General features: G+C 39.1%; 1 protein-coding gene and 1 long non-coding RNA gene across 2 annotated transcripts in view; one reads left to right on the top strand and one right to left on the bottom strand.

Moving 5' to 3' along the window:
- Positions 1-19,929, bottom strand: part of HMGA1 (high mobility group AT-hook 1) — a 33,793-nt gene extending 13,864 nt beyond the window's left edge. Inside the window, exons 1-3 of the mRNA XM_087719934.1 lie at positions 19,533-19,929; positions 9,114-9,222; positions 4,027-4,110 (exon numbers count right to left, since the gene is read on the bottom strand). Of these exons, the coding sequence (XP_087576060.1) occupies positions 4,027-4,110; positions 9,114-9,215 (186 nt within the window). The 5' untranslated portion in view covers positions 9,216-9,222; positions 19,533-19,929. The remainder of the gene's footprint in view (positions 1-4,026; positions 4,111-9,113; positions 9,223-19,532) is intronic.
- Positions 19,930-20,218: 289 nt separating this feature from the next.
- On the top strand, positions 20,219-26,855 carry LOC148044640 (uncharacterized). The gene is made up of 3 exons (XR_015697396.1): positions 20,219-20,372; positions 22,669-22,726; positions 25,320-26,855. It is a non-coding gene; the product is annotated as an uncharacterized LOC148044640 (long non-coding RNA).
- Positions 26,856-26,882: the final 27 nt, after the last annotated feature.

Below are 26,882 nucleotides of genomic sequence, written 5' to 3'. Positions count from 1 at the left end.
TTTTTACTTCTCCATGCTTGATGTTATCCAACTGCAGAATGCCTAAGTATTTGTAGGCTTCATTTTCGTTGCATTTAATTAGTTGGCCATTGGGCATTTCAATTCCCTCACATGCAGTGATTTTGCCTCTTTTTATGGATACAGTGGAGCATTTTTCCATGCCAAACTGCATTGAAATATCGGTGCTGAATACTCGGACTGTGTTTGTCAATGATTGGATTTCTATTTCTGACTTTCCATAGAGTTTCAAATCATCCATATATAGTAAATGCAAATTTTTTTCAGCTTCTTTGGCTGTTTGGTAGCCTAATTTCATTTTTTTTAAGATTACTGATAGTGGGATCATTGCGATGATGAAGAGAAGAGGTGAAAGTGAATCACCCTGGAAAATTCCTCGCTTGATATTAACCATTCCGTAGATCTCATTCCCTACTGCCAACTCAGTTCTCCATTGTTTCATCGCCTTTTCAGTAAAGGATGTAATATTTTTGCTAATGCCAGTTGTTTCTAAGCATTTTATGATCCAACTATGTGGCAGTGAGTCAAATGCCTATTTGTAATCAATCCAGACCATATTCAAGTTCGTTTTTCTGTTCTTACAATTTTCTAATCTCATTTTATCAATTAGGAGCTGATCTTTTGTGCCCCTGCTCCTTCTTTTGTTGCCTTTTTGCTCTACTGGCAAGATGTTGTTTGTTTCCAAATAATCCATCATGTTATCTGCAATAATGCCTGTAATTTGAAGGTTGTTGGCAAGCATGTTACTGGTCTGTAGTTTTCAGGTGTTGTTCCTTTAGTTGCATCTTTCTGAATCAAGTATGTTTTTCCAGTTGTCAACCATTCATCAATTTGGCCCTTTTGTAAAATTTCATTCAGTTGCCTGGCCAATATTGCATGTAAACTGGTCAGATATTTGAGCCAGAAACCATGTAATTGGTCCTTTCCAGGTGATGTCCAATTCTTTACCTTTTTTACTCAATTTTGACCATCTCAGTTGTTATTTTTAATACTTGCATTTGTTTGTTGCCAATGCTTTTCTCAAAGTCATGTATCCACTTTGCTTCCTTATTGTAGTCCTTTGCATTTTCCCACAATTCTTTCCAGAATTCAACTGTGGCCTGCTTTTCTGGTTTTTCACTTTTGGTGTCACCATTCACATTAAGATTTTGATAAAAACGCCGTTGGTTTGATCAAAATTGCTGATTTTGTTTATATTGGATGATTCGTGCCTCATATCTTTCAATTTTTCTAGCTGTTGCTGTTATCCGCTGTTTTACAATCTCTACAGCTTCGTTGATGTTTCTTGTATCCAATCTATATCTTCTGATTAGCCGATCTATGGTTTTGTTGTTTTTAAGCCGTTGCTCATGCATGTTCTTTAAGTTACTAGCATCTGCCCTTAATTTTTTGACTTTTTGTTCTAATCGGATTTTCCACTTTGGCTTTGATGCTTTTTCTGTTGTGTGACTAGGTACTTTGATTTTAATGCCTAGTTCATTAGTGACTATTACAGCTGTGCTGTACCTTAACTGGTTCGTTTCCAAGATGGATCCCGATTCAATTGTTGAAAACACTGCATTAACCATTTTCATGATAGGGGCCAAAATTTTCTTAGGCACAGTTTTTAGTGATGGTAAACGTTGCCTTTCCTCATTAAGCAGAAAATGCTCCATGATCTTATCCTTCAATTCTTTTTGTTTTTGAGTTAGTTCATCAGTTGGTTCAGTGATAACTGGTTCTAGTGGTGGTGGTGTTATTTCCTCCCCGAGAGCTTCTTCTGGGAGTTCTACTATAATGTCTTTAGTTGTGTCTTGAATATCAGTTATTTCTGCTTGTGATATTGTTTTTTTGGTTTTGCAATTTGCCTGAATTTCCTCAAGTTCAACTTCACTAAACACTTTATTCCGTATAATAAATCGCCTTTGATCTGCTAGTCGTTGTTCACTAACATTTGAATCTGGATATTGTTCTTTCCATAATTCATACATTCGCTTTAAATAACCTCTTTTTTCTGGCTCTGAGTTGTAGTAACAGGCCATTATGGCACGGTTTTCATCTGCACTATATTTTTGTCGTTTTGTTGGCTTGTCCACTTGTAGCCCACTTGTCGACGGATGTCCAGGGACTCCAACATCCGCCGCGGCCCTTGTTAACCTGCGCGACGACCGATGCGGTATAAAATTTTTATTCGTTTCTTTCACCATATTGTATGGGTTGGCAGGGTTTTTTTTTATGGAGCCAGTTGCCAACCTGACCCCAACCCTCCTCCTTTCTCATCCGGGCTTGGGACCGGCAACGGTGGAGTTTTTATTATTATTATTAGTATTATACACATTTATATGCCGCCCAATCCCAAAGGACTCCGGGCGGCTTACAAAAATAAACTTTTCTAGCGTCCTAACTCATTTTATAATGGTAGGTAGAAATGACCTTGAGAGGGAGGAAAAAGCTGCAGTTGGATAAAAGCATCTTAGCCAGCAGGACATTTGAGTGTAGCAAAATTCTCATAAGCGATTCTCCCTAGTTTTTTGGGCTGTAAAGGTGACGGGAAAATGTACTTTCATACTTGCAAGATTCTGTTGATGTAACTTACAAATGACAGAGCAAATATTTTTGGATGTGCTTCAACACTGGAGGTTTTAAAGAAGAGATTGGACAACTATTTATCTGAAATGTTATAGGGTTTTCAGCTTGAACCAGGGGTTAGACTAGAAGACCTCCAAGGTCTCTTCCAATTCTTTTATTCTGTCTGGATTACTTTTCAAGGCTGACTTCAATCTTCCTAATCTGAAAGTACATCCCCCTCCCCATATTGTCTTCACAGCCCCCAAAACTACGGAGAATCACTTCTGAGAAGTTTGCTACACCCACATTTTTATTATGAGACTAAGCTGCCTTTTAACCAACTGCTGACATGGCTGCAGCCCCCATACTATTACAGTTCTTTCTTGACCTATAACTGTGATGGTGAACCTGTGGCATGTGTGCCAGAGATGCCACACAGAGCCCTCTCCGTGGGCACATGCACCATTGCCAGCTACTCTTCTGGTTTCCAACGCGCTGGCCAGTTGGTTTTTGCAGGTGCCAGAGCATCGGAAAATGGCCTGAAAAGCAGCCAAAACAGGTCGTTTTGGGGGGGCATTTTCAGGTCATTTTTGAGCCATTTTGACCCAAAAATGGCCTGAAAAACAACCTGAAAAGCAGCATGAAAATTGCCCCAAAAGCAAGCTGTTTTTCTGGCCAAAAAGGGCCCGAAAAACAGGCAAAAAACAGGCATGCGCACGCCAGCCAGCTGGTCTTCTGATTTCCAGTGCTCTGGCACACACACATGCACACATGTTCCGGTTTGGGCACTCGATGCCAAAAAGGTTTGCCATCCCTGACCTATAACCATTTGTTGAGTGACAGTTTGAAGTTACAGCACTGAATGACCATTTTTCACACTTACGACAGCATCCCCATGGTTACGTGATCAAAATTCAGATGCTTGGCAACTAGCATGTATTTATGATGGTTGCAGTGCTCCAGGCCTATTTGCAACCCTCTGATGGGCAAAGTCAATAGGGAAGCCAGATTCACTTAACAATCATATTACTAACTTAACAAGTGCAGTGATTCACATCTAACCAGATTCTCAGTCACCCAGGTCATGGTTGTTCCCAAGGTGTTTTTTTTCACAAGGCAACTTTTTTCCCCTTGAAGATGTGTTGCTTCTCATCCAAGCTTTTTCAGTTCTGACTGTCAGCAACACCTCCTCAAGAAAACCCAAGGAAATCCAGTTGCCTTTTGAAAATGCAATGATTCACTTAACAACTGTGGCAGTTTAGGTTGTAAAATGGGGCAAAACTCATTTAACCTATGGCTGGTTCATTCTTCCATGGATAGCTATTTCTGTTGAAGCAATTCTCCAGATCAGTCTTAACAATCACTGTCAATTGGTACATGTGCATAAAAATAACAGGAAAGAAAGAGTTCATGTGATTGACTAAGATTTCCAATTCATTATCCAGCAGCCAGAATACCTACCCTTCCCTTTGAAGTGGCCTTGTTTTTGCTTCCCTTTGGTCTACCACGTGGTCTCTTGGGTGTTGGTGCCTCACTGGGTTCTTGCTATAAACAAAGAGTATTACAATGAGTGACAGAGAAATAAATGTAGTTAATGCTTGCACATCCTCTCAGGGCATTTTGCTCTGTACCCGGAAGGTACAATGAAAGAAATAAAAGAGTCCCACCAATACAGCCAATTTAAAAATTTGATATGCAGACACATTAATTTCTGACAGAGGTTCATACAGTCTATAGTTATTAAAGTACACATTTCAAAGATGTAACACCATGACATATGTTTAGTGGTAGTCTACATATTTTCCTTATACTCATTTTATCATATAGATAAAACACAATGTTCAAGTGTTATATACTGCAGCTAGTGTTTCACATTTCCTATAACATTCCACTTATAGCTGTAAACTAGACGATCCATGACCCATTAGATAGATATTTCCTTACTCAAACACAGAAACAGAATGATGACAGGTGGGCAAAAAAGTGATAGTGGGAGTGACTTCTGGCTTGCTTCTGGCTTCCCCACTGAGTTTCTTTATGGAAAGCTGCCAGTGAACCTTGACAACCTTCCTTACTGCCTATTCTTTCATTACTCTCTCCCTCCCGTTTTCCTATTCTTTTCCTTCTGTTCCTCCCTCTTACCTTGCTTCTTTCCCCCCCCCCTTCTGTTCTTTCCCTCCCTCATTCATTTCTTCTCTTTTCTTCTTCCCTTGTTCCCTTTCCTTTTCTCCCTTCTTTTTGTTCCTCTCCCTCTTTCTTCCTTCCTCACTTCCTTTTCTCCTTCTCTCCCATCCTTTCTTCCTTTCCTTTCCCCTTTTTCCCAGGCCGGGTGGAGAATGGAACAAGGGAGCATGGTGTGGTGTGATCCTATGGACTTGTTGAAAATGAGGATCACTGTGAGTGATTGTGGCAACTCTGAAGCAGTTGTGCTGAAGAACCCACAACTTCCCCAAATTTCATTGCCTCAGGAGAAATGGGTCCCAGCATTTTGCAAATTAGTCAACTTGAGTATCTTGACTGAAATTTTACCCTATAATGCACTGTTTCAACAAGTTAAAAGATTACAGACACAAAAATTGTAGTAGTATGTAGAAGCCAATGATCTAACACAATTAGTCTTTCTCCAAAAAGATTGTCACACTGTACTACTTCAGGCAGATGGAGGTGATGTCAGTTGATACTTCACGTCAGCAAAACCCCCTAGACTGGTCTGATCTTGGATCTTTTTCTTGTAGAAGTAAAAGAAATTTTATACATGTACAAAGGATCAGGGTTCCCAAGACTTTGATCAGTGACTATAAACCCACAGCCCAGCCTCCCATTTGCAGCCCCTTAGCACTTTGACCAAATGTAACAAAAAGCATAAAAATTACCAAATTTTGGTTGTTCAAGTTTGATCCATTTTTATTTGGGTTGGTGGCTTTAAGGATGTGAATGAAAATAGTTTGAAAGAAAGGCTTCACAGTTTTAGTTTTACCCTTAGGTCCTTAAAATGCTACAAACAGTTCCTTCAAATTAACTAGTCTTGTTCAATGACATCACTATCACTAGAGAGCCTCATGTGATGCTCCATAACACGGGTGTCAAACTCACAGAGTCACATTGCCATCATGTGATGTATTGAGACAATTTTTCTCTTTGTGGAGCTGGATTGGGTGTAGCCTGTGCGTGATGCATCCGGCCCGCAAGCCCCCATTTTGACGCTTCTGCTCCATTACATTGGGAGGTGGATTTGAGGTTCAAATAGCATTCCAGTTTATATAGAAAAAATTAAAAATAATGGCACATATATTTGCTTTTGGTAAAATAGAATATATACCATGAAGCTGTCATCCAAAATCAAAATTATACTTCAGTATCTTGGATAAATAGTTATGTCTATAATCCGGGCCTATATTTACTCAGATTATATGCTTTTAAGTTATACATATGGAAAGAAGTGTTAACTGACTCAACTATTAATAGTGTACATTTGGAAAATCTACTGAAAACCAGTTTTTCAAATGTACTATAGTGAGAATGTTACTGCAAATGCACAGCTGCATTTTCTCTCTTATTTAGTGAGTCTATATCACTAAAGACAAATATACTTTGCCTTTACAAAGGATCATGGCCAACACATTTGTAGAACAGACTGTATGGAATCTGTTTCTTAGTTGCTTATAGACCAGTGGTTCTCAACCTTCCCAATGCTGCGACCCTTTAATACAGTTCCTCATGTTGTTGTGACCCCCAACCATAAAATTATTTTCGTTGCTACTTCATAACTGTAATTTTGCTACTGTTATGAATCGTAATGTAAATATCTGATATGCAGGATATATTTCATTATTACAAATTGAACATAATTAAAGCAGAGTGATTAATCACAAAAACAGTATGTAATTATATATTGTGAAATGGTTTGCTAATGGAAATAATATATATAATATAATATAACCTCTAACCTTGTTACAAAAAGTCCATGAAACATTTCAGTTGGTAACAAAATAAAAATAAAATGGAGAAGACAGTAAAAAAAATGGGTCAAAGAGAAATACAGTACTAGATTGGATATCCCCTCCTATTTTTCATCTTGTCCTACTGGTTCTTTATGATTTATCAATTGTTGTTTGTAGCTAATGATTGTAACTATTATTATGACCTATGACCTATTACTTGCGGTTTATATGTACAGTATGATTTGGTGCACTGGAGACAAATTCCTTGTGTGTCTTATCACACTTCACCAATAAACATTTCTATTCCATCCTATTCCTATTTCATTCCTGTTCCCATTCCATTTTCCTATTCCCATCCCATTTTCCTATTCCCATTCCATTTTCCTATTCCATTCCATTCTATTCTAAGCATGGAAACTTAAAACTTAAAACTAAAAAGGTTTAGTGCTTTATTTTTTTTCAAAGCGGCTGCTGAAGATGTTTTGTAACGGCTATCTTTTTTTGCCTCTGCCCCTAAGCTCCTGGAATCCTCTCGCTCCCAAGTTTTCCAACCACTCATTCATTGATATCGCGGGAAGGAAACAAAGGCGGTCTCCTTGTGAATGGACAGAAGTTTTTACAGAAAAGGGAAAACCTGAACGTCTGGAGCCAGCTGCTGCACAGCGCCCGCATGAACTTCCGAGCCTCCGAGGAGGCGGCGGCTGTGGACTGAAGGGACATAGTCACTATCCTTCCTGCCTTGGTTTTCGGCTCCTTCTTCCTGGCGTCCCCTCCCCTCGCTGCTGGGAGACCGAGCCCGACCCGGCCACCTCTCAGGGCACTGCCTTGCTGGCACTCAGGCGCTCCATTCGCCCCCCTTCCCTCATCAAACGCATCTGTGCCTCATGTCGCAATTGGCTGGGCGCCTGCTGTCTTCGCGCCGCCACTCCTGTCAGGTAGCCCCTCCTTTTCACAAGGCAGAGGCTGCCACCACTGTTGCTGCCACTCCCCTGGCTCCAAACACTGGCACGCAGGTTTCTCGGTTCCTAAGACCATCGAAAATATGTCTTTTCCGATGGTCTTAGGTGGCCCCTGTGAAAGGGTGGTTCGACCCTCAAAGGGGTCGCGACTCACAGGTTAAGAACCGCTGTTATAGACATTAAACATATGAAGAACAAAACTATTGTAGGGCAGAGAAGCCTCATTTTCATAAACCTAAGTCTGTGCTATTGCTGTAAACCACAGTGCAATGGATTTGTTTTTTTTAAATGTCATTACAGAAATGATGTAAATGATGACATCTGCGTAATGACAAAATGCAAATAACATAAATTTCCATGATACCCTACTTTCCAGCTGAATGTACTGCCTTCAAAAACAGGTACCATATTTTTCGGAATATAAGATGTACTGGAGTATAAGATGGGAGGAGGGGAGGAAAATAGGGGAAAAAAATCTGCCTACCAGGTATTCATCTGACTAGTGTCCTTATTCTGGTCAGCTTCAGCACGTAAGTTTGCTGGTTTTGAGTGCATGTGTGCGCTTTTTATCCCCTGGTTGGGGATAAAAAATAGCTTCTAAAACACAGCTGATTGTTGGAGGGAGCAGCAATGAGAAACGCAGTTAGCACCTCATTAGGGCTGAAAAAAGTTTCGAAAACGCTACATTCAGAGTATAACATGCACCCAAATTTTCAGCCTCTTTTAAGAAGTGGGGGAGAGTACGTCTTATACTCCAAAAAATACGGTATGTCCTTCCCATAATTAGTTCACTGAAATGAATTTTCACTGTAAAGGAAAATTCAGAGCAAAGAGATCAGGACAGAGGTTAAAGTTCTAGTAATTGTGAAGTGATTCCCTATCAAAATGTTCTGTTGGATCATATTATAAAGGATGTGATTCAAAATCCTTTGACGATCAATAGTAGTGAGACAAAAAACATAAACTCTTTAGAAACCCAATATGTGCTCAGTGTGTTCAATGACACAATACACTGTATTAACTGCTTGAGAACCTCTACTTATTAATAGGACTTAACTGAAGCTCTGGTCGTATTACAGATGACAATATTGCAGAGTTGCATACAATTCTACAGAGTTCCCAAACTTTCAGTTGAAACAATCTCTATTCTTTCTGGGATCAAAATAAGCCACTCTAAGGCAATATTGCTGAACTACTAGTCCTGGTATACCAGGCTACTCCAGTCATTGAACTTTTTTGGATGCTACTGAAGTACTTTCTAGATAGTTTAGGAAGGAAAATATGTTACTTCTGAATTATGAAAATGGGCAGAGATTCAGAATTTGCTTCAGTACTCCTCTACAGAACTGTGTTTGTCCCAGAAACAAAGGAGTTATGTTGTCACAATTACTGCCAGCATCATAAAGCAGGATGCCCTGATTCCCAGAGGAGTTGCTTTCATTAAATATGCAAAGTAAATGACCTACTAATGTTTAACTTTCGCTGTGTATCATCAATAGCTTTGGTTGCACCATAGTAATACTGCTTTGCATTTCCCTTTGACTATGACTCAGTTGCTTTAAGCAATAACCAGTCAGAGGCAAGATTCATAGTACATCTTGCAAAAGCTTCCCCTAATAACACAAGGGCAGCTGAATATTGTACAAACCTGGGGTTGCTTCCTGGGCCGACCTCGTCCTCTCTTCTCTGAAACATCCTTGTCTTGTTTAGCAGACAGGGGCTGGCTTGATTTTGCACTGGATTCACTCATCTTCTCTCTTTTAAAAAGGACAGATATAAAATGATTCTGTTAATTCATTTCTCTCCAATGTCAACATATGTAGATTTAAAAGTAGATTTCATTCTGGCTATTACAATATCAAACCTTAGGAAAGGGTATGAATAATGCAGAGTGTCTTTAAGATTTGGTCCTCTCCCTGCTCAGAGAGCAAAAGAAAAGCCCAGTCTACACTTTCAAGAGGTGCTCTTAACCAAGCAAAGAGCGAATGCCCTCTATTTGCCTCAGTAGGGAAAGCAGAGTGCTTTGAAAAATGGATCTATTCAGATCAGCATGCTCCAAAGGCATCCAAAGGGCCCCCTGTTCTAAATTTATTTGTGTGTGTGTGTGTGTGTGTATGTGTGTCTGTCTGCTTCACTGCAGTACAACATACAGGCTAACACAAATATCATGAATGACCATTATTAGAAGAGTTGGCTGCACTACTCCGTCATCCTGCCAAGCCTGAAATTAGAACACTTCCGATTTTTATTAAAGGCTACATGTTTTACTGGGCTACGAATATCAGTGCTTCTTAGAAGTTAATCAAACTCACTTCACATTTATTGTGGTACCAACAGATTATCATCCAGCTTTTACAATATTTTTTTTTATAATTGATACCAAATTAAATATGCAATTAGTTATTAGCTTTAGTCCATGAATTCATTAATCATTGAACGATAGAAGAATAACCTAAGTTCTGAATGAAAAAAGAATACGGTTTGTTTTAAATGATGCCTCAGAGCAAAAAGTGTTCCCTGCTATGGAAAAGAGGGCTGTGTTCACAGGCATTTTTTGTATAGTAAGCCCTTGTATTTTAAGGTGAATTCTCTGAAGATCGTTTTGAGTCTAAGTCTTATAACTACCATAGCATTGCCAGGGTTAAAATTACAATGAAGAGAAATTAATATCAATTACAATTACAATAACATTTTAGTGGCCCATATAGCTTATATATTTATACAAAAATAAAAAAGAGGGGTGAATGCGTTTCTTACCTGCCATGAAAAAAATAAGGTGAAGTGGTAGACAAGTGTATTATGAGGATTAGTGAGCAGCAACTTCACTAATTGTCCTTCTGGCAATAGGTGTTTTGGTGACCAGCTAATGCCACCATGTACATGGATTGCCTTTGTACATGACGGCCCTCCCATCCCATGATAGACATTTTCTTAATATTGCCACAATTTCCACTTAATTTCCAAATGTGACCAAAGATCAAAAAATGTGCCTTCCCCTTCTCTTACGTACACCATTAGAAGTTTAGTCTGTGGCATTGACAATTAGAAATAGACATCTTGAAGCTTCCCATAAGCAAAGTTCTGAAGAATACAGTTCATAGGATCAGGCATTTTTAAGATACTCACAATACTTGATAAAGCTTCATTATTTACAAATATTGCCAGTAGCAAAGCCTGTTTTTATCCTTATTCCTAGCATACAGTTTAAAAGGTCCACATTTTTTAGATTACAACATTATCTAAATAATTTTTCTTCAAAGCTTATAAATTCAAAAAGTTGAGAAAGGATCACTTTTTCTAATAAAACAAACTCAGCCAAGAAAACAAAATTATGAGAGTTTTTATGAGATGACCAAAGGAGATTGTTTTGGACTTGGAATTAGCTGCCTGCATGATGTAGATATTTCTAGGAACATTGTTTAAAAATATATACTCCAGACAGATTTATGAACTTTGAACACAGAGAGTACTAGTCCTTTTTTTACAAAATTTGACTCATACTCAATTATGGAAGTGACTCATGCTTTTTTTTAAAAGAGCCAGACACTTATAAATAATATTCAGAAATGCTTACTGTGGAGTTGAACTTACTGAATTTAGTGTGGATTTACTTTGGAATAAATGTATTAAGGACTGAATAGTAGTCTTTAAGGAACTGCTATGAAATTATGGTTCCCATGCCACAAGTTTCAATAAGGATTAAAGGTGGCCAATCTTTTTCAATCTTGGTATCAAACCTGCTCTTTCTGCTACATGAAGCATATTCAGTAATGTTGTATTACCACTGCAAAGTGCAGTCAGAATTTTCAAGCCCATATTTGAGAATTTAGTGGTGTATAAATAAATAAATAAATAAATAAATAAATAAATAAATAAATAAATAAATAAATAAATAAATAAATAAATAAATAAATAAATAAATAAATAAATAAATGTTTCATCCCTTGAATCAATCAAAATGAAAAAAGAGGGAAAATGGTCCCATTCAATTTGCGGTTGCAAAGAGGTGCTGAGAAAGATGCATTCTGCCAATCAATTCCTTATGAATGACATAAATAGATCTACTCACCTAAGATTAAAAATCCACCATCACAAACCACATTCTGAAGCCATCAATACATCTTCACATACATACATACTACATTATTCATTATGCAAAAGAAAAGAAGCTGAAGAAATTAACATGAAATAGAAAAAAACATAGCTAAAATTATGTTACACTAACACTATTCACTATACTCAACATATTTTCCTATCCTTGAAAACCATCCCTGCCTCTCCCATACTCTGATTCATATATTGCTTTTTGTTCTTTAGACCTCATCAGCTCCACCCAAGCATAACTTTCTTGGTCTTCCCCTTCCTCTCAAGTCATTTGTTTGTACTTCATATATTTGTTTTGTAATTCAATCCTCATTTACTCTCTGTATGTTCAAACCACTTCCAATGTTTTTTTTTTAATATTGGTCACTCACTTTTGAATTCAATACAGTCATCCATCACTCATTCATTCTTGACCCCATCTCTTTTTGATGTAGCCACACACTTAAATATCCTGTTCCTATTGCATTCAAGTGATTGTTATGTTCCTCTTCACATATCCAGCTCTCGCTTCCATACAACTAAATGGGCAAAAAAGCATGCTGTTATTCACAGCCATTTTTGCTTCTTTTGGCAAACATTCATTTTCACACAGATTTTACTTCAGCTGTATAATGCCCACTGCATTCAGCAAACCAACTTTCAACACACTCTTGCAAAATATCCCATAACTCATACATATTTACTTAATCATAGGTTTTCTCCAAATAAACTCATATACTTTTACTTTTTCAATAATATGTTGAAGAATAAAGATGGGCTGCCTACCCCATGTCCAGACTGTAACTGTGCTATATTCTCCTCTTCCTTGAATCAGAATTCTGACAAACTTGTTCCTAGGGCCACTTCTAATCCTCCTTGTCGTTTTAGCATTCACTTTTGCTATCTTTCTTTTTCTGTGGGAGAACATTATGGCATTCTTCCAGATATCAGGCACAGGTGTTGGCTTCATACATGTGATCCACATCCATATTTTAATGTTTCTTTAGTGATACCAGCTATTACTTCTCAGTCTAAGATTCTCACAACATTTATTTCCATTTCATTAGTGTTTCTTGGACACTAAGAACATTTCAACTCCAATCTTTGACATATCACTTTTATTCCATGTATACTTCTCAAATATTCTTTCTAACATACCATCATCACTTGAGTTTCATCCCAGTAGTCATTCTGTTTCAGTGGCTTCTTTTACTTATTTTTCTCTTTCATCCATTTCCCCCATCTGTCTTTGACATTATTAAGAAATGGTTGCCCATTTCTTAATAATCAGGGTTTTGTATATTTCTCCCAATTTTCATTATATACAATCAAACCAGCCATATTTTTAGATTTATGTTTCTTTGTAATATGTATGAATATACAATTCACAAATTCAAAGCAGACCCTTTTCTAAACAAATATTGAATATACAATATTGTTCTCAATTATTCTTGAGTCTCCAAATGGCCTAATCACTTTTCTGTACTCTCTCATCTCATTCCCACTCATTCATATCATCTAGCAGAACAATTTATTCCACTAAGATTGTATTTTATTCAGGGTGTTCCATTTCCCCAAATTTACCTCTAGTTTTTCTATTCTCACTCACATGCAGCATTCCTGCTGCAACAAGACTTTGGGCAAAATCAGTCCTACTCCTCATGAGTAAGGAAGAGGAAGAAATGTTACTCCAAGCTAGCTAGGATCTCAATGCTAGAAACGACCTTGTATGCACATTGTTGCCTTCACCTCACAAACTAGAAAATATATGAATGTACCAATAATCACTCAGGATATAACATAACCAATACAGAATCAACACACTTTCAAGAAATATTATATATTTCCCTTCTAAAAACCTGTCACAATGCACTGAGGAAAATGCAGAAGGTTGTGAATTCCAGAGCTGGTTCTGAGTTCTGATCACTGGAAAACTCACATGCACAATGATTGAGGATGTAAAAGCAATCATCCTCACCAAGTTATTAACAAAATGTGAAATCTACATTGAGACAATATTTTTATCAATCCAAGTTTTAATTCAAATTTCCATCAGACCAAAAATAGACTGTAGAAGGGAAAACTGTACATGACATCATTGGAAAATCATACTGTTTTGAGTTGGGAAGCCTTATCAATTCAGTAGATAAATTATCAGCTACAAACAGGAATGTGGAGGGAGGGGGGAACTCAGGGGGGGAGGCAGAGGCACAGGGAGGGAGGGAGAAATAGATGTGAAGAGGGGAACAGGAAAATAATTTAAAATAACACAAATTGTGAGATCTCATAAACAGCATGCAAAAAGAAATTCATTGGTGAAAACACTTAAGAAGATAAAGGCAATAGCTTTATTATGTTGTGAACCTCTTTTTGGAGTTATGATTATAAACTAGGCTTCTTCCCCATCTGGTGCCATCCAGATGTGTAACTTCAGACAGCTTGCCTACTAATGACAGAAATTGCAGTCTAATATCTGTAGAAGATACTAGCTTGAGAGAGATTGACATGAATTGAACATTATGTTTGTTCTGAGAAACTTATAGTGCATTTTATACATTGCAATGTATATGTCATTCTACCATTCAAACTCAGAAATAGTTTGGCCTGTAGCTCTTTTACTTTTAGGAATTATGCTTTATACAGGTAGTCTTTCATTTATGACAAGGAGCCAAAAATGTCTGTTGCTAAGCAAGACAGTTGTTAAGTATATGATGCCCATTTTATAAGCATTTTGCTACAGTTGTTAAGCGAACCACTCCAATTAACGAATCATGTCATTAAGCAAATCTGGCTTCTCCCATTGACTTTGCTTATTGGAAGCTGGCTGGGAAGGTTGTAAATGATCACATGACCCCAGGACAGTGCAACCATCATAAATATATGCCAGATGTTTGAAACAGCCCAAACCGCCCAAAATACCCTGGATGCATTACAAGCAAATGCTAACAAGCTCGGCCTGGTGATAAATGGTGCAAAAACCAAATTCATTTTCACGGGCACTCAACCAGCTCAACTGCACCTCGAAGGCAACCCTATCGAAAGAGTAGACACGTTTAAATATTTGGGGTCGATCATCGACAGCCAACGTGTAGTGGCTACAAATGACATCAAAAGCCGCATTGGCAATGTTACAGCCGCATCCGCCTCTTTAAGGAAGTGCCTGTGGAGCCAAAATGACGTGACGATTGCGACTAAGATGAGGATATTTAATGCTTCCATCCGCACAATCTTACTGTACGGCTCGGAATCGTGGACTTTACTTAAAAGCGACCTGAACCTATTAGAGCGATTCCAGCTAAGATGCCTGCGCAACATTCTGCACATAACTCTACGGGACCGGTGGAAAAACGAAACGGTATTGCAGCTGTGTAAAAACCAAACTACAATCGAACTTTGCCTAAGAAGACAACGACTTAGGTGGTTTGGACACGTTTGCCGTATGGACAATAGCCGATTACCTTACCGATCGATTAACTCGCTGCGACCGGATGGGTGGAAAATCGCACGAAATGCCCCAAAGAAAACGTGGATATCCCAAGTGGCTCACGATCTTCAACCACTCCATTTTTCAATAACCGATGCCCAACAAGCCGCCCTAAATCGGAATCAATGGCGTGCTGTAATCCATGACGTCCTGCCCCTGGCCTTCACAATGCAACGGTCACTGCCTTATGGACGTTGACATTTACGAAGATTAAGTCCTAAGTCCAGATGCCAAGTGCACACATTCCAATCACATGACCATGGGGATGCTGCAATGGTTGTAAGTGTAAAAACTGGTTGCAAGTCACCATTTTCCTTTTTTGGTAATAACTTCAGGGTCAAACGGCTGTGTTGCGCTGTTGCACAGGTGAGCTGCCACCCAGCAAACCCCCTTTTCAGCCAGGCACAGCACCATTCACTGAGCTAGGGGTATCGCCAAGCCCTGTGAACGCCTGTTCGCCCCCCTCCGGCTCCCGTGGCTTGGCGCCTTTGGAATGCTCCTAGGTCAGTGAATGCGGCTCTGCATGGCTGGAGAGGGGGGTTGCGCGAGCCGCTTTTCTGCTCCCTGCTCGTGCGCCTCCCAGCCTCACGATGCCCTTGCCTAACTCTCCCTGTTGCTTGCCGTTGCCGCATGGTTTTTCTGTGGCTTCCAAAGCACTGAGGTTGAATGCCGAGTCTTCCGGAAGTTGCCACTCTGGGAATACACTCTATGGTTGTACGCTCTGGGAGTATGCTCTGCTGGCAGCCAGCCCACAACCATAGAGCGTACTCCCAGAGCAGTCGCTGCCGAAAGACTTGGCTGCGGATCTCCAGAGTTTGGAAGCCGGAGAATAGGTTATGCTCGGAACGCCGCGATGGTGGTGGCACCCTAGCCCTGCAGGGAGAGCTGGCCCAGGGCATGGTGAGGCTGGGAGGCACACGAGCTGGGGGCGGAACAGGCACTCGCGCAACTTCCCTTTCCAGCCACGCAGAGTGCCATGCACTGAGAAGGCTATCCCGAGCGCGCCAAGCCGTGGGGGCTGGGGGGAGGGCAGAGAACCACGCGGCTTAGCGCCTTTGGGATATCACTGGATTAGTGAGTGGCACTCTGCCTGGCTGGAAAGGGAGGTTGCCAGGTGGCTTCTCATGAGCGTGGTCACCTCATGGCTAGTGTGTTGGGCTGCTACGACAGTGCAACACAACCATTTGCCCGTGAGGCTGTGCCTGGCTCTTCAGGTGCCCACTTGCAAGAGAGCAGCCACCCAGCAGCCCCAAAACATTAACCCCACCCCGATAATAAGGCACAATAAATATTTTGGGGGGGGGGGTCAAAAGAAAATAAGACCCTGTCTTATTTTTGGGGAAACACGGTATTATTAACACGCTCTGATAAGGAATTCTACTCCACCTGCCCATCTGAAAAGATCTCTGTTCCAACTGCCATTTGAGCAAGGCCAGTGTGTGACTCATCCGGCCTGCCGGCTGGCAATTTGGAGAGGATCAATGGGGCCACCCTGAGGGAGCGAAGGGGGACAGAATAGGTTTCTGTGGGGCAAGGCTGAGGGAGAGAAGGGGGATAGGATAGGTTTCTGTGGCGCAAGGCTGAGGGAGAAAAGGGGATAAGATAGGAGAGGCCTCTATGGGGAAATCCTGAGGGAGAGAAGGGAAGAGAGGTGATCATAACTACTCATTGATTTTCAAGTTGTAAATGTTGATTTACAACTACAATTGAACCCAAAATGTATGTTGCTAAATGAAAAATTTGTAAGAGAGTTTTGCCCCATTTCTTCAGTGAATCATTAGTTTTTAAATTAGTAATACAGTTGCTAAGTCAGCGGTTCTCAACTTGTGGATCGCCTAAGCCCATCGGAAAACACGTATTTTTGATGGTCTTAGGAACCGAGACACCAATTTTATGGTTGGGGGTCACCACAATTTGAGTAACTGTATTAAAGGGTCGCAGCATTGAAAAGGTTGAGAACCACTGTGCTAAGTGAATCTGGTTTCCACATTGACTTGCTTGTCAGAAGGTTGCAAAAGGTGATCAGATGATCTTTGGACACAGCAACAGTCATAAATATGAACCAGTTGTCAAACATCTGAATGTAAATCATACGACCATGGGGATGCTGCAATGGTCATAATTGTGAAAAAGTCACTTTTTTCAGTAGCGTTGTAACTTCAAATGGTCACTAAATGAACTGTTGTACATCAAGAATTACTTCCAAATTGATAAACAATTAATTCAGACTTTGGAAAGTCTTATCCCAACATGAAGAAACCAAAAAAACCAACACTATGATACAACAATGAAAGTTAATCTCCAGTTTTAAATGAATGCAGGAAAATGTATATCATAATGTGTTTACATCCTAAAATAGTGAATGCGGGAAGACTGAGAATGGAAAAAAGGAAAATGCTTTTTAAAATACTGGCTGAAGAAATGCTTATGCAGCATCCCTCCATCATTACATATTATTCTAGACAGCTATTAGGGTGAGAGAGATCACTCATTCCTCAAAATGAAGTTAAATGCCAGCAGTCACAACCTGTCACCCTTAGAAACAGCAATTTTCGGGGGTTATTTTTCTCCTCAAATACAGAACTCTGCCAATTCTTCTTCCATGTTCCCACACTCTGCTTGCACCACAACTGTTTGCTTCTATCTGATTAATAACAAATTAAATTTTGAAAGACAACAGGTTGCTCAATCCAAAATGGCTGGCCTAAATCCAAGCAGCACAGTGTTCTCCCAGGAGCTGGGGCACCTTCTGGGCAAATGCTTGGGTTTGCTTACAATATGCTGGAGGAAAACACATAAACACCAAATCATAAATTTGAAGAGGCTGTTTGAAAATAAGGCTGGCTTGGGAGATCCCTTAATGGAGCATTCCAGGGGGATTCTTTTGAAGCCCCAGAAGATGGGCTATTAAAAACAGCCAGTCCACTTGAAGTGCACATAACAAAAGGAAGTGATAAGGAAGGCTGGAGGGCCACACAGGAAGGTTAACAGAACTGGAAACTTTTGAAGAGCTGTCCTACAGGACACAAATGTTCAGTCCCCACAAGGCGTTGATTTGTGGGGGGAGGGAGAGTATGATCCTCCTTATGAATAGGAAAAATAGTAAATGACTTTTTTTTTAAAGTTAGCAAGCAGCTTTATATAAGAGAACACTGTTGGGGAAAGTTACACACTCCATCTTTTCCTTTTCCACTAAAACTAACCCTCCTGATCACTAGAAAGAGGAAAATAACCAAACTCTCTCTTCCAACCATTAGTGAATAGGTTGAGATGCCTCTTCAAGACACTTCCCCAATTCTGCCAACATCAGTTAGCCAAGTATTAATAATATGCAGGCTAGGTGCATTACTTTCATGTCTGAACATATTTTCGATTTAAGTTCTCCAATATTTTCAAATTGAGCAATTCACTACCTCAAGACTGGAATCTAAATCTGCCTAATCAGAGCCTTTAATGAAAAAAACCAACATTCAAAATCAGTAGCTGCAGCTCACAAACTAAATATACATATTTTGGGCAGTAGTGTGGGACCCTCCCCCCAACAGCAGCCAAAAGTTTTGCTCAAAAATGTAAGCCAGAAACGATGCACAGGCTTTACAAATAAATGAATAAAGTAAACCCGTCTAACAAAATCTAGTTAAATTTATCAATCATTTCAACATCTGAAAAGCTATAGCTCAGCTTATAGCAATTTCCTTTAAAAGAAAACGAAAGCTCTGGCATCTTCCCCTTTAAAAGAACGGAAGGGGGTGTTTCTAGAAAACCAAATGCACCTGCTATTTGCACACACACACACACATTTTTCCCCCCAGATCTGCATGTCTATTGGAAGAAACCCACTGAAAAAATTAATAAGTGGACGAAAGTAGTGTCGCGCGATTTGAAAATGAATACAGCCCCAGCGTGCATGTATTTGTAAGGATCTCGAGAAGGGGGGGGGGGGGCAGAGAAACCTGAAACACCAGCCGCCAGAGCTCCAATGTTATGTGAGTCTCGCAAAAAGGAGCAAGTTGCAATAAGCAAAGCAATTCCAACCGCTACCTACTCTCTTCTGGCGTTAAAAAAATAATTAAAAAAAAAGAGACAAGATAAGGAATTCTAACCATCTAACCATGATCTGTATAAAAACATCCATCAGTTTTCCCACCCTGAATAAAATCCGGATCAAGTGTATTAGAATTTAACATTAAAGGCGAAGTGCTTGAGAAAAACCATATCTAGCCACAAATTACAAGGCCATTCCGCCTTCCCCAATCCAGTGAGCTCTGCTAAGACCTCCCTTCCCGCACATATAACCCCTCTCTTACTTGCATGCACGCTGAGAATAAAAGGCTGGAGAGTATTTTATTCCGCATGCCTTACTTGCTTCCTATTGTAAATTCCGAGCACAGATACATTTTTTTTTGCAAACTGAAATGACTTTGCAAAATCCGGTTCTAAATTCTGCAAATGCAAAATAAGATTAACGGAACTTTTTTTTTAAAGAAATCACCAACTTACAATTACTCTTATTCGCGAATCTGTATACGTTTTTCCTTGTGTGTTGTGATGAAATGAAAATAATCCCCCCTTCTGGTTGCTGATGGTTGCAATTGCAGATCTGAAGCAGAAGGCTGGGAGACTTGCAATGGAAAAAAAGAGAGAGAAACAGCGTATAAGCAGACAGGCCCCCTCTTATTTATATAAATTTTTTAAAAAAATGTTCCAGGAGGAAGGAAGCTGGGTCAAAATCAATTGCTGAATTAAAAAAGTAAGAGGGGGAAAAAAGCCTCCTCTAAATCTTACTGGAGAGAACCCAGAAGCTAAAAATAGCAAAATCACACTCCAAATTAAATAAGGGCAGGCTGACTGGCTAAGGGGAGCTTAGCCTTTCCAGTGGAAGAGAGAAAGAGGGGGAGGGAGGGTAAAGGGGAAGGAGGAGGAGCCATTTGGCGTCTGCATCATCACCTGTGGGTGGAGGAAATATAAAAGAAAGCCGCAAGGGTGATTTTAAAAGGCTGCTTAGAGGGCTCGGGGGAGGGGGGGGGAAGCAGCGGCTGCGCTGAACTGCGAAGAACAAAAGGAAAACAACGGCGGGAGCGCTACCGTAGCTGTTGCCTTTCCCCTCGCGCCAAAAGATGAGGAACAAATGGGAGGGAACGCTTTGCAAAACTAAAAAAAAAATAAAAAATCCCCGCCCCCTTGTTTTGTTCCTTCATTTGAAGGCGGGGGCGGGGGGCGAATAAGTTTGTGATTTGAGTAGCTCAATGACCCTAAATAGGGTTGAAGCTGATTTAACAGGATTTCTTTGGAATATAATTTAGGGCCGGCCCAAATCTAGCCGAGATTGTGCGACACAATGTACGTGTTGGCGATTGGTGTGTTAAGGTTTTGGGGGTCAAAAGTCCTGGTTTTCCTTGTTTGTGGGAATGTATAATGCGATGAACTCCACGTTTAGTTTGGGATATAAACGTGGTTAAGCTATAATCTCCCCTCCCCCAACTTCTGATGCATCTTTTATTTCAAATAAGAAATTGAGAGGTAATAACTACTCTAGGTTGGAGATATGTGTTCATTGCAGGCACCCTAAGAAGAAAATTACAGATTTCCAGGAGTCTTTCAGTTTACTGGCTTTAAAAAAAAAATTGTATTTGATTTTAAAATTTCAGGGTCCTGAGTCTTGACCTAGTCCTAGTGCCATGAGTCTCAGGAATAGTGAGGTATTAGTGTAAACAATACTGTTCCTGCTTGCCACACATTTCTGAATGTATTTTAACTTGCAAAATATCTAAAACCTATCCAAGAGAAGATTTATCTTTGTGAGATACATGTGCAAGGATACTTCCTTGCACATGTATCACACAAATGCATGTGATTGAATTCTGTGCCTAATATAGAGCACCTCATTTGGTGCAGCTTGTGCTGTTAATTTTTGGGAGTGGGATTGGTTTATCTGTAGAGAAAGAGAAATGAAAAAAAAAACTGGCCTGCAGCAGAGCAAAATGCCATTCTGACATTTTATTTCCAGGAATAATCTTGGGTCTTTCTTAGAAGATAAAATGATGGATGCCTAACTGCACCCCAGAGTATTTTATTGGTAGGGAGTATGGGGAGAGCAATAAGGTGGCTCTTGTAATGAACTGACCTTGATGTCAGCCATTTTGAGAGAGTTCTACCACAAGCTTGGAAAAGTCCAAATGTGCCTGCCAACTCATTGCATAATTGTTATTATGCTTTGTTATTATGAAGTATTAAGAAACTAACTTTTCCTAGGTCATGTACTTTATGTAGAACTTCCCAAAGGTTCCTTTATCAAGATGTTATATTCCATTTTTCTAACAAAAATAAAGGCCACGTTTTTACCATACCTACCTTCATATTCTACAAGTGCAGATCAGTTTAGGAAGGCCAACATATATCATCAACATATCAACATATATTACATCATCCTAAATAGAATCCTTGAGGATGTAACATGTTCTATATCTTCAGACAAATGCTGTATTTTGGAATCTACATTAAATATAATGGGGTTAATTTACAAGTAAATAAATAGGGTGACACCCATCAGGTTTTATGAAAACATCTGGAGCAAAGGAAAGCAAGAACTTTATTGATAGCACTGAAGAGATGACAAGAACCATGTAGTCCCCCCCCCCCCGGTTTTCTTACAAATAAAAAATAAGTTTTATTAGAAGTCTACACGTTTTCACATGCTCGTGACTAGTGGATTTGAACATTGAAGGCTGCACTACAAAAATGTGCATGGGCCAGAAGTTTTAATTTTTAAGTGATAGTTAACAGGATTTTTACTCCAAATCATAAATTTATTATTTCATATAATTTCTATGGTGAGGTCTGCTCCTCCTAGTGCTGCCGGTGGATACTGCCTGCCTGCCTGCCAGTCTGCCAGGACAGTGCTGAGCTAAACATAAATCAAACCGATATTAGGCCTATGTGACAAGTTTTTTGTTGCAACCAATGGATCTACAGCCATCTCTGTCAAAATGCAGAGATGACCCTGATGCTGTGCAAGATGGCATTTTTGGATCCAAAAAGAGGATTCTGCACCTATAGGAGTAACACTAGGAGGAGGAGGATACATTTCATAATTTTCTCATTCAGACTTACAGGCCATTTGAACCCTCAGCTAGCTTTCAAAAGCTTTCAGGGACTTCATATGTACTAATAAGATTAAGGAACAATCTAAATTAATTGACAGAATAAAGTATACAGGTGGAAGATTTGAATCAAATAGGATCAAAAGAATCCCATAAATGCAAAATAAGTGCTGATTGAAGCTAATTAAAATAAATTTCCCATTTTTGGAGTAAAACATTTTCAGAAATACATTTTTGAGGTGATCCATCCATGCTTAAAGAAAGATTGAACATTTCTCTTTCCAATTCTAATCTCAAGCATAGTAGGAATGAATTACATTTAACCCAATGGAATTAATTCTAAATAAATGTGAACTGGCTTGTGATTTAATGAATGCAGCTGGATGGTAATATATAATCGAAAACAAATCCTTCACTATACTTATTCTGGAAAACGAGTATGTGTGCCAAGTCTACCTTTTTTTAAATTAAAATGAGTGATACTAATAATTTTGCTTTTGAGTAAATGTGACTAAATTACTGTTTTTACATCACAGGTCTATAGATGTACACTCCTGAACAATTTTCATCCAATCCAATATGTCTAATATGCAAGTAAGTATATTTAAGCCCTTAGCTTTCATAAACATATGAAATATTCATTAATATATTTGTTTATTAAAATTTTAGATCCCTCCATTCCATTATGACTTTATAATATAAAACAATAGAATACAAACAATACAAAAGCAAGAATCTGAAAATAACAATTCTCACAGTCTCTGCAAGGGGTCTGTAACCCATTCTAGACTTGGAATGTTTGAATGGAATTCACCTATTCTTTTGATGGAGTTTAGGGCCTTGCCTCTCCTTTATCTTTAATATTTTTAGCATCCTGGTAGTTATAGAGGCACTTATTTCTATGGAAAAACAACAAGGTGAAAAGTACTGTATCATTTGATTCGTTTAATGGGGTGTTGACAACTGAAGAAAAGTCAATATGGCCATAGAGCAATATGCTGCGTTGTGCAGGAGGGCTTTTGTAAGCAAATTATATTTGTATACTTTTAACCCAATGGAGTTTAAGAAAAGCTTACGTGATAGGGACCTATCCATCCAGCCATCTGTCAAACACACTGGAATTATGTTTGGCATAGTCAAAGAAGCTGGTGAAATAAAAGAATGAGTTTTAAAATGGCCTGGATGTTTCTGAGTGCTGCTGGGGGGGGGGGGGGGGGAGGGGGGGAACATCCAAAACTCCTTAATGGCAGAGGGAGTGGGATAGCAACCTGGAATGTTGCTGACTGATACACAGATAGTTATTGAGTTACAATCCTAATGCAGCCTGCAGTTGTAACTTGTGACAGTTGTGAATTGGGTCACCAGTGACTGACCTGATTTTACAACCTTTTCTGTGGTGGTCATTAAGCAAATGCCGTGATCATTAATGGAACCATGCTGTGGGCTGGTTTTGCGGAAAACTGGCATTTGCTTCCTGTGCAAAATGTGGTTGGGTGACTGTAGGAAGGTCTGTCATAAACCGAGGACATGCTTCATTGTTATTTCTACCACCCCTAAAAAAAGGGAACACTTTGGCTATCAAGTGAGAATACGTTCTCTGCAGCTGTTAAAACAGAAATGGCTGTAGGGTATGGAGACCTGTGGCTATATGGGAAGAGGCAGTCCTGCAGAAGGGTTATTGAAGCTCATCAGTCAGATGACATAGATTGAAGGCAGGACCTTCTGTATGTATGGCTTCCCCTTTGTCCTTTATAGGTGATTTTTGGATAAGAAAAACAACTCTTCAGATTTCTTATTTTCCCTTTAAACAACTGTGTTGTTATTAGAGTGCTAAGGATTTTCTTTAGACTTAATATATCTGAGATAAAACTTATATTAAAAAATGTTATAGAGTAGGTACAAGTAGATCTTTATGTTTTCTTTACTGGCAGGTTTTTTCCCCCCTTTCCTCATTAGTAAATACATTAGATACCCTGACTATTAGGTAACAAAGGAATGACCTACTAAGTTTTGAGTTTTTTCTTGCATGTAATGCTGACTAGAAAAACTTCTTAAGATCCCTGGAGTGTTACTGTTGACTAGTTTTTGGAAACAATGCAACTGCTTTTGGGTTTATTCCAATGTACTGCCCAGATGTACCTAGCCACAGCAATTAATAACTTACTGGTTCATCACTAACATTACAGTAGCATCCTATTATCTCTTAAGAGTCCTTCTGTGCAAGGTAAAATAAAACTATGATTCAAACCAACAGCTGTTATGCTAGAGGGCATGTAATATAGCTGTATATAAAATAGAAGACATAAGTAGTGTGAGAGGGTAAGAAGAAAAAAGATACTGGCCAGAAGGCATGCAGGCTTTTGCCAAGTGCTTCTATTGGCATCAGAGATGGATATTGGCCTTGGAGATATATAAATAGACGCTTGTCTTTCAACAAAACCTCCGTGTGGATATATTGGGAAGACAAAATGAAAAAAAAAGGAAACCTTACACAGCAATTGCTATTTTAATACAGGGTGTACAAATTGGGTAAAGTATATCAAAGAGAGTAAAAATCATTTTGACTAAAGCTAATATTTCACTCATTGTTCTGGAAACCACAAAGTGTGTGTTATAAACGAAGAGTCTCATTTGGGAGAATGTAGAGAGGGAACCTCACTGGTTTCCAGGTATTTTTAGTTCTGAAATGTCACATTTGTGTTTTAAAGTGGGCTTGAGAAAAGGAGGGGAAAGAATAGAAGCTAGGTAAAGGGCCTGGCAACTTCATTCCAAAATGCTGGAGCCTGGTACTAAGTTTTTAGTAGAGCCATGTTCTACTTACTCTGACAATTCAAATCTAGATTTTGATTCTGATACAGAGACAGGGCTTCTAAGCTCTACATCAAGAGCAAAATATATGAGAAAGAAAAGAGTGATATGCAAGACTGTTTGGAAGAGCATTTTGGGAATGAGAGTCTACTTGTGGATTAAGGCAGGGGTCACCAACCTTTTGGATCTCAGGGACCACTAAATTTATAATTTTAAATCCCGTGGACCACTAATATGAATTAATGATGGGATGGGGTCCTTCAGGCACTTAGCTTGGCCACCTGTTACTGGAGAGAAGTGCCCGGGGTCAACCCTAGGTTTGCTACCCATTGCAGCTCGGAATCTTAAATACGGCCAAGAATGAATGTTTGTCTTGCAGGCAGCCCCGGATCTAGATCGCCCCCCTGCAAACTCTTTCGAGGAGCCCGGCTGAAGTTTCACGCACCACTCACTGAAGCGTCTGGACTTCCAGGGAGGGAGGGACAGAAGGGCTGGAGCTGCTAAACAGGCAGCCAAGCTAAGTGCCTGAAGGACCCCATCCTGTCAGCGAGCGGGAGTAATTGCTTCGGCGGGCCGTATCCGACTCAGGGGCCGTAGTTTGAGGATCCCTGATTTAGTACAATATAAAAAATGCAAAAATGCAAATATTTTTCTGTGGACACCAAAATTTTCTACACTATGGAGCGGTATATTATTCTAAGTGCTATTGCTATTGCTAACCATGGTCAGCATTAATTATCTGACTGAGAATAAATACTAAAACAATATTTATGTTAGATTACTTTAATTTCATAATTCAAAACTTAGCATTAAAAAAATAAATTTATAATTTGACAGGATCGCAAGGTTGTTTGATATCAATATTGGATCTTCCTGATTTGAAAACTAGACTGGAACTTAACTATTGCATTGTCTTCAATGGTTTTTATCTAGAACTGTGTGATTGCTCTCATACTATGTATGAAATCTGGGACAATAGAGTGAATACAAAGTGGTAGAACCTGATGGTAGGAGTAGGAGCATATGTTTCTAATGTAATGCAATACATCTTGTTGCACACACTGGAATACAGGGTTTTCACAACCATAACAACTAAAGGAGGATTTTGAGCAACTATGTTATATTTTCTTTTTCCTGGATAACAGTGATACTTAATTTATAATTAGAGTTTTGGGGCATTTGTCCAGTAATAATACCCATAGAATCAGATTAGTCAATTATAGTGTTATTGTCTGCACTGTTGTACTGTTACTATACAGCCCCCAGAACTGTTTGGTTTATGTACTTTGGGTAACAGATAAAAGATGCCAAAAGAAACAGCTGTGTAGGTAAATTTGCCTCTGTATATCTTAAGGATATTTTTTCATTATTATGTGGATCATTTTAGTCTTCCTCTATGAGATTTCAGAATTGAAGCTTGTGAAATGCAGAATTGGAGAATTGCTTATGATGATAATAGCATCTCTTGTCAGCTAATTTATAGTCATTATTTTGTTTCAGGAATTTTATGTTAATACTGTGAAATAGATTACGTTAGTTATCTCAGCAAACTTTGAGAATGTATGTACTAAAACAGAAATGGGTGCACCAAAACATTTGTCATTTATCAAATATGCCTCATGTGAGTACACTGTTAAACTATAAACATAGACTTACTGTACAAGAGAAAGAACCCATATTAAATAATCATTACAGTTTCATTGTGATTTTTACTTTGTCTCAAACTATCAGCCAGCATTCTTAACTGAAAAAGCTTTACCTGCTAACAACTGTATAGCAGAGTAGCAGTGGTACTCTGTTGTTCTTAGTTCCCTCTTAGCAGAAGACAGAATAATTTCTAATTTTTTGGTCATGAATTTGGTATGACTCCTAGGGAATGATGTTATTTTTTTCTTATTAATTCATGTAGCTCAAAAGTTACTGATGTTTAGGATTTTGGTCT

This window comes from Thamnophis sirtalis, unplaced genomic scaffold (assembly GCF_051295495.1).
Source record: "Thamnophis sirtalis isolate CommonGarterSnake01/CBP01778 unplaced genomic scaffold, rThaSir2_p1.2 scaffold_7, whole genome shotgun sequence".
Taxonomy (NCBI): domain Eukaryota; kingdom Metazoa; phylum Chordata; class Lepidosauria; order Squamata; family Natricidae; genus Thamnophis; species Thamnophis sirtalis.
Note: the sequence above shows the minus strand (reverse complement) of the source record. Positions and strands in the feature narration are given on the sequence as shown.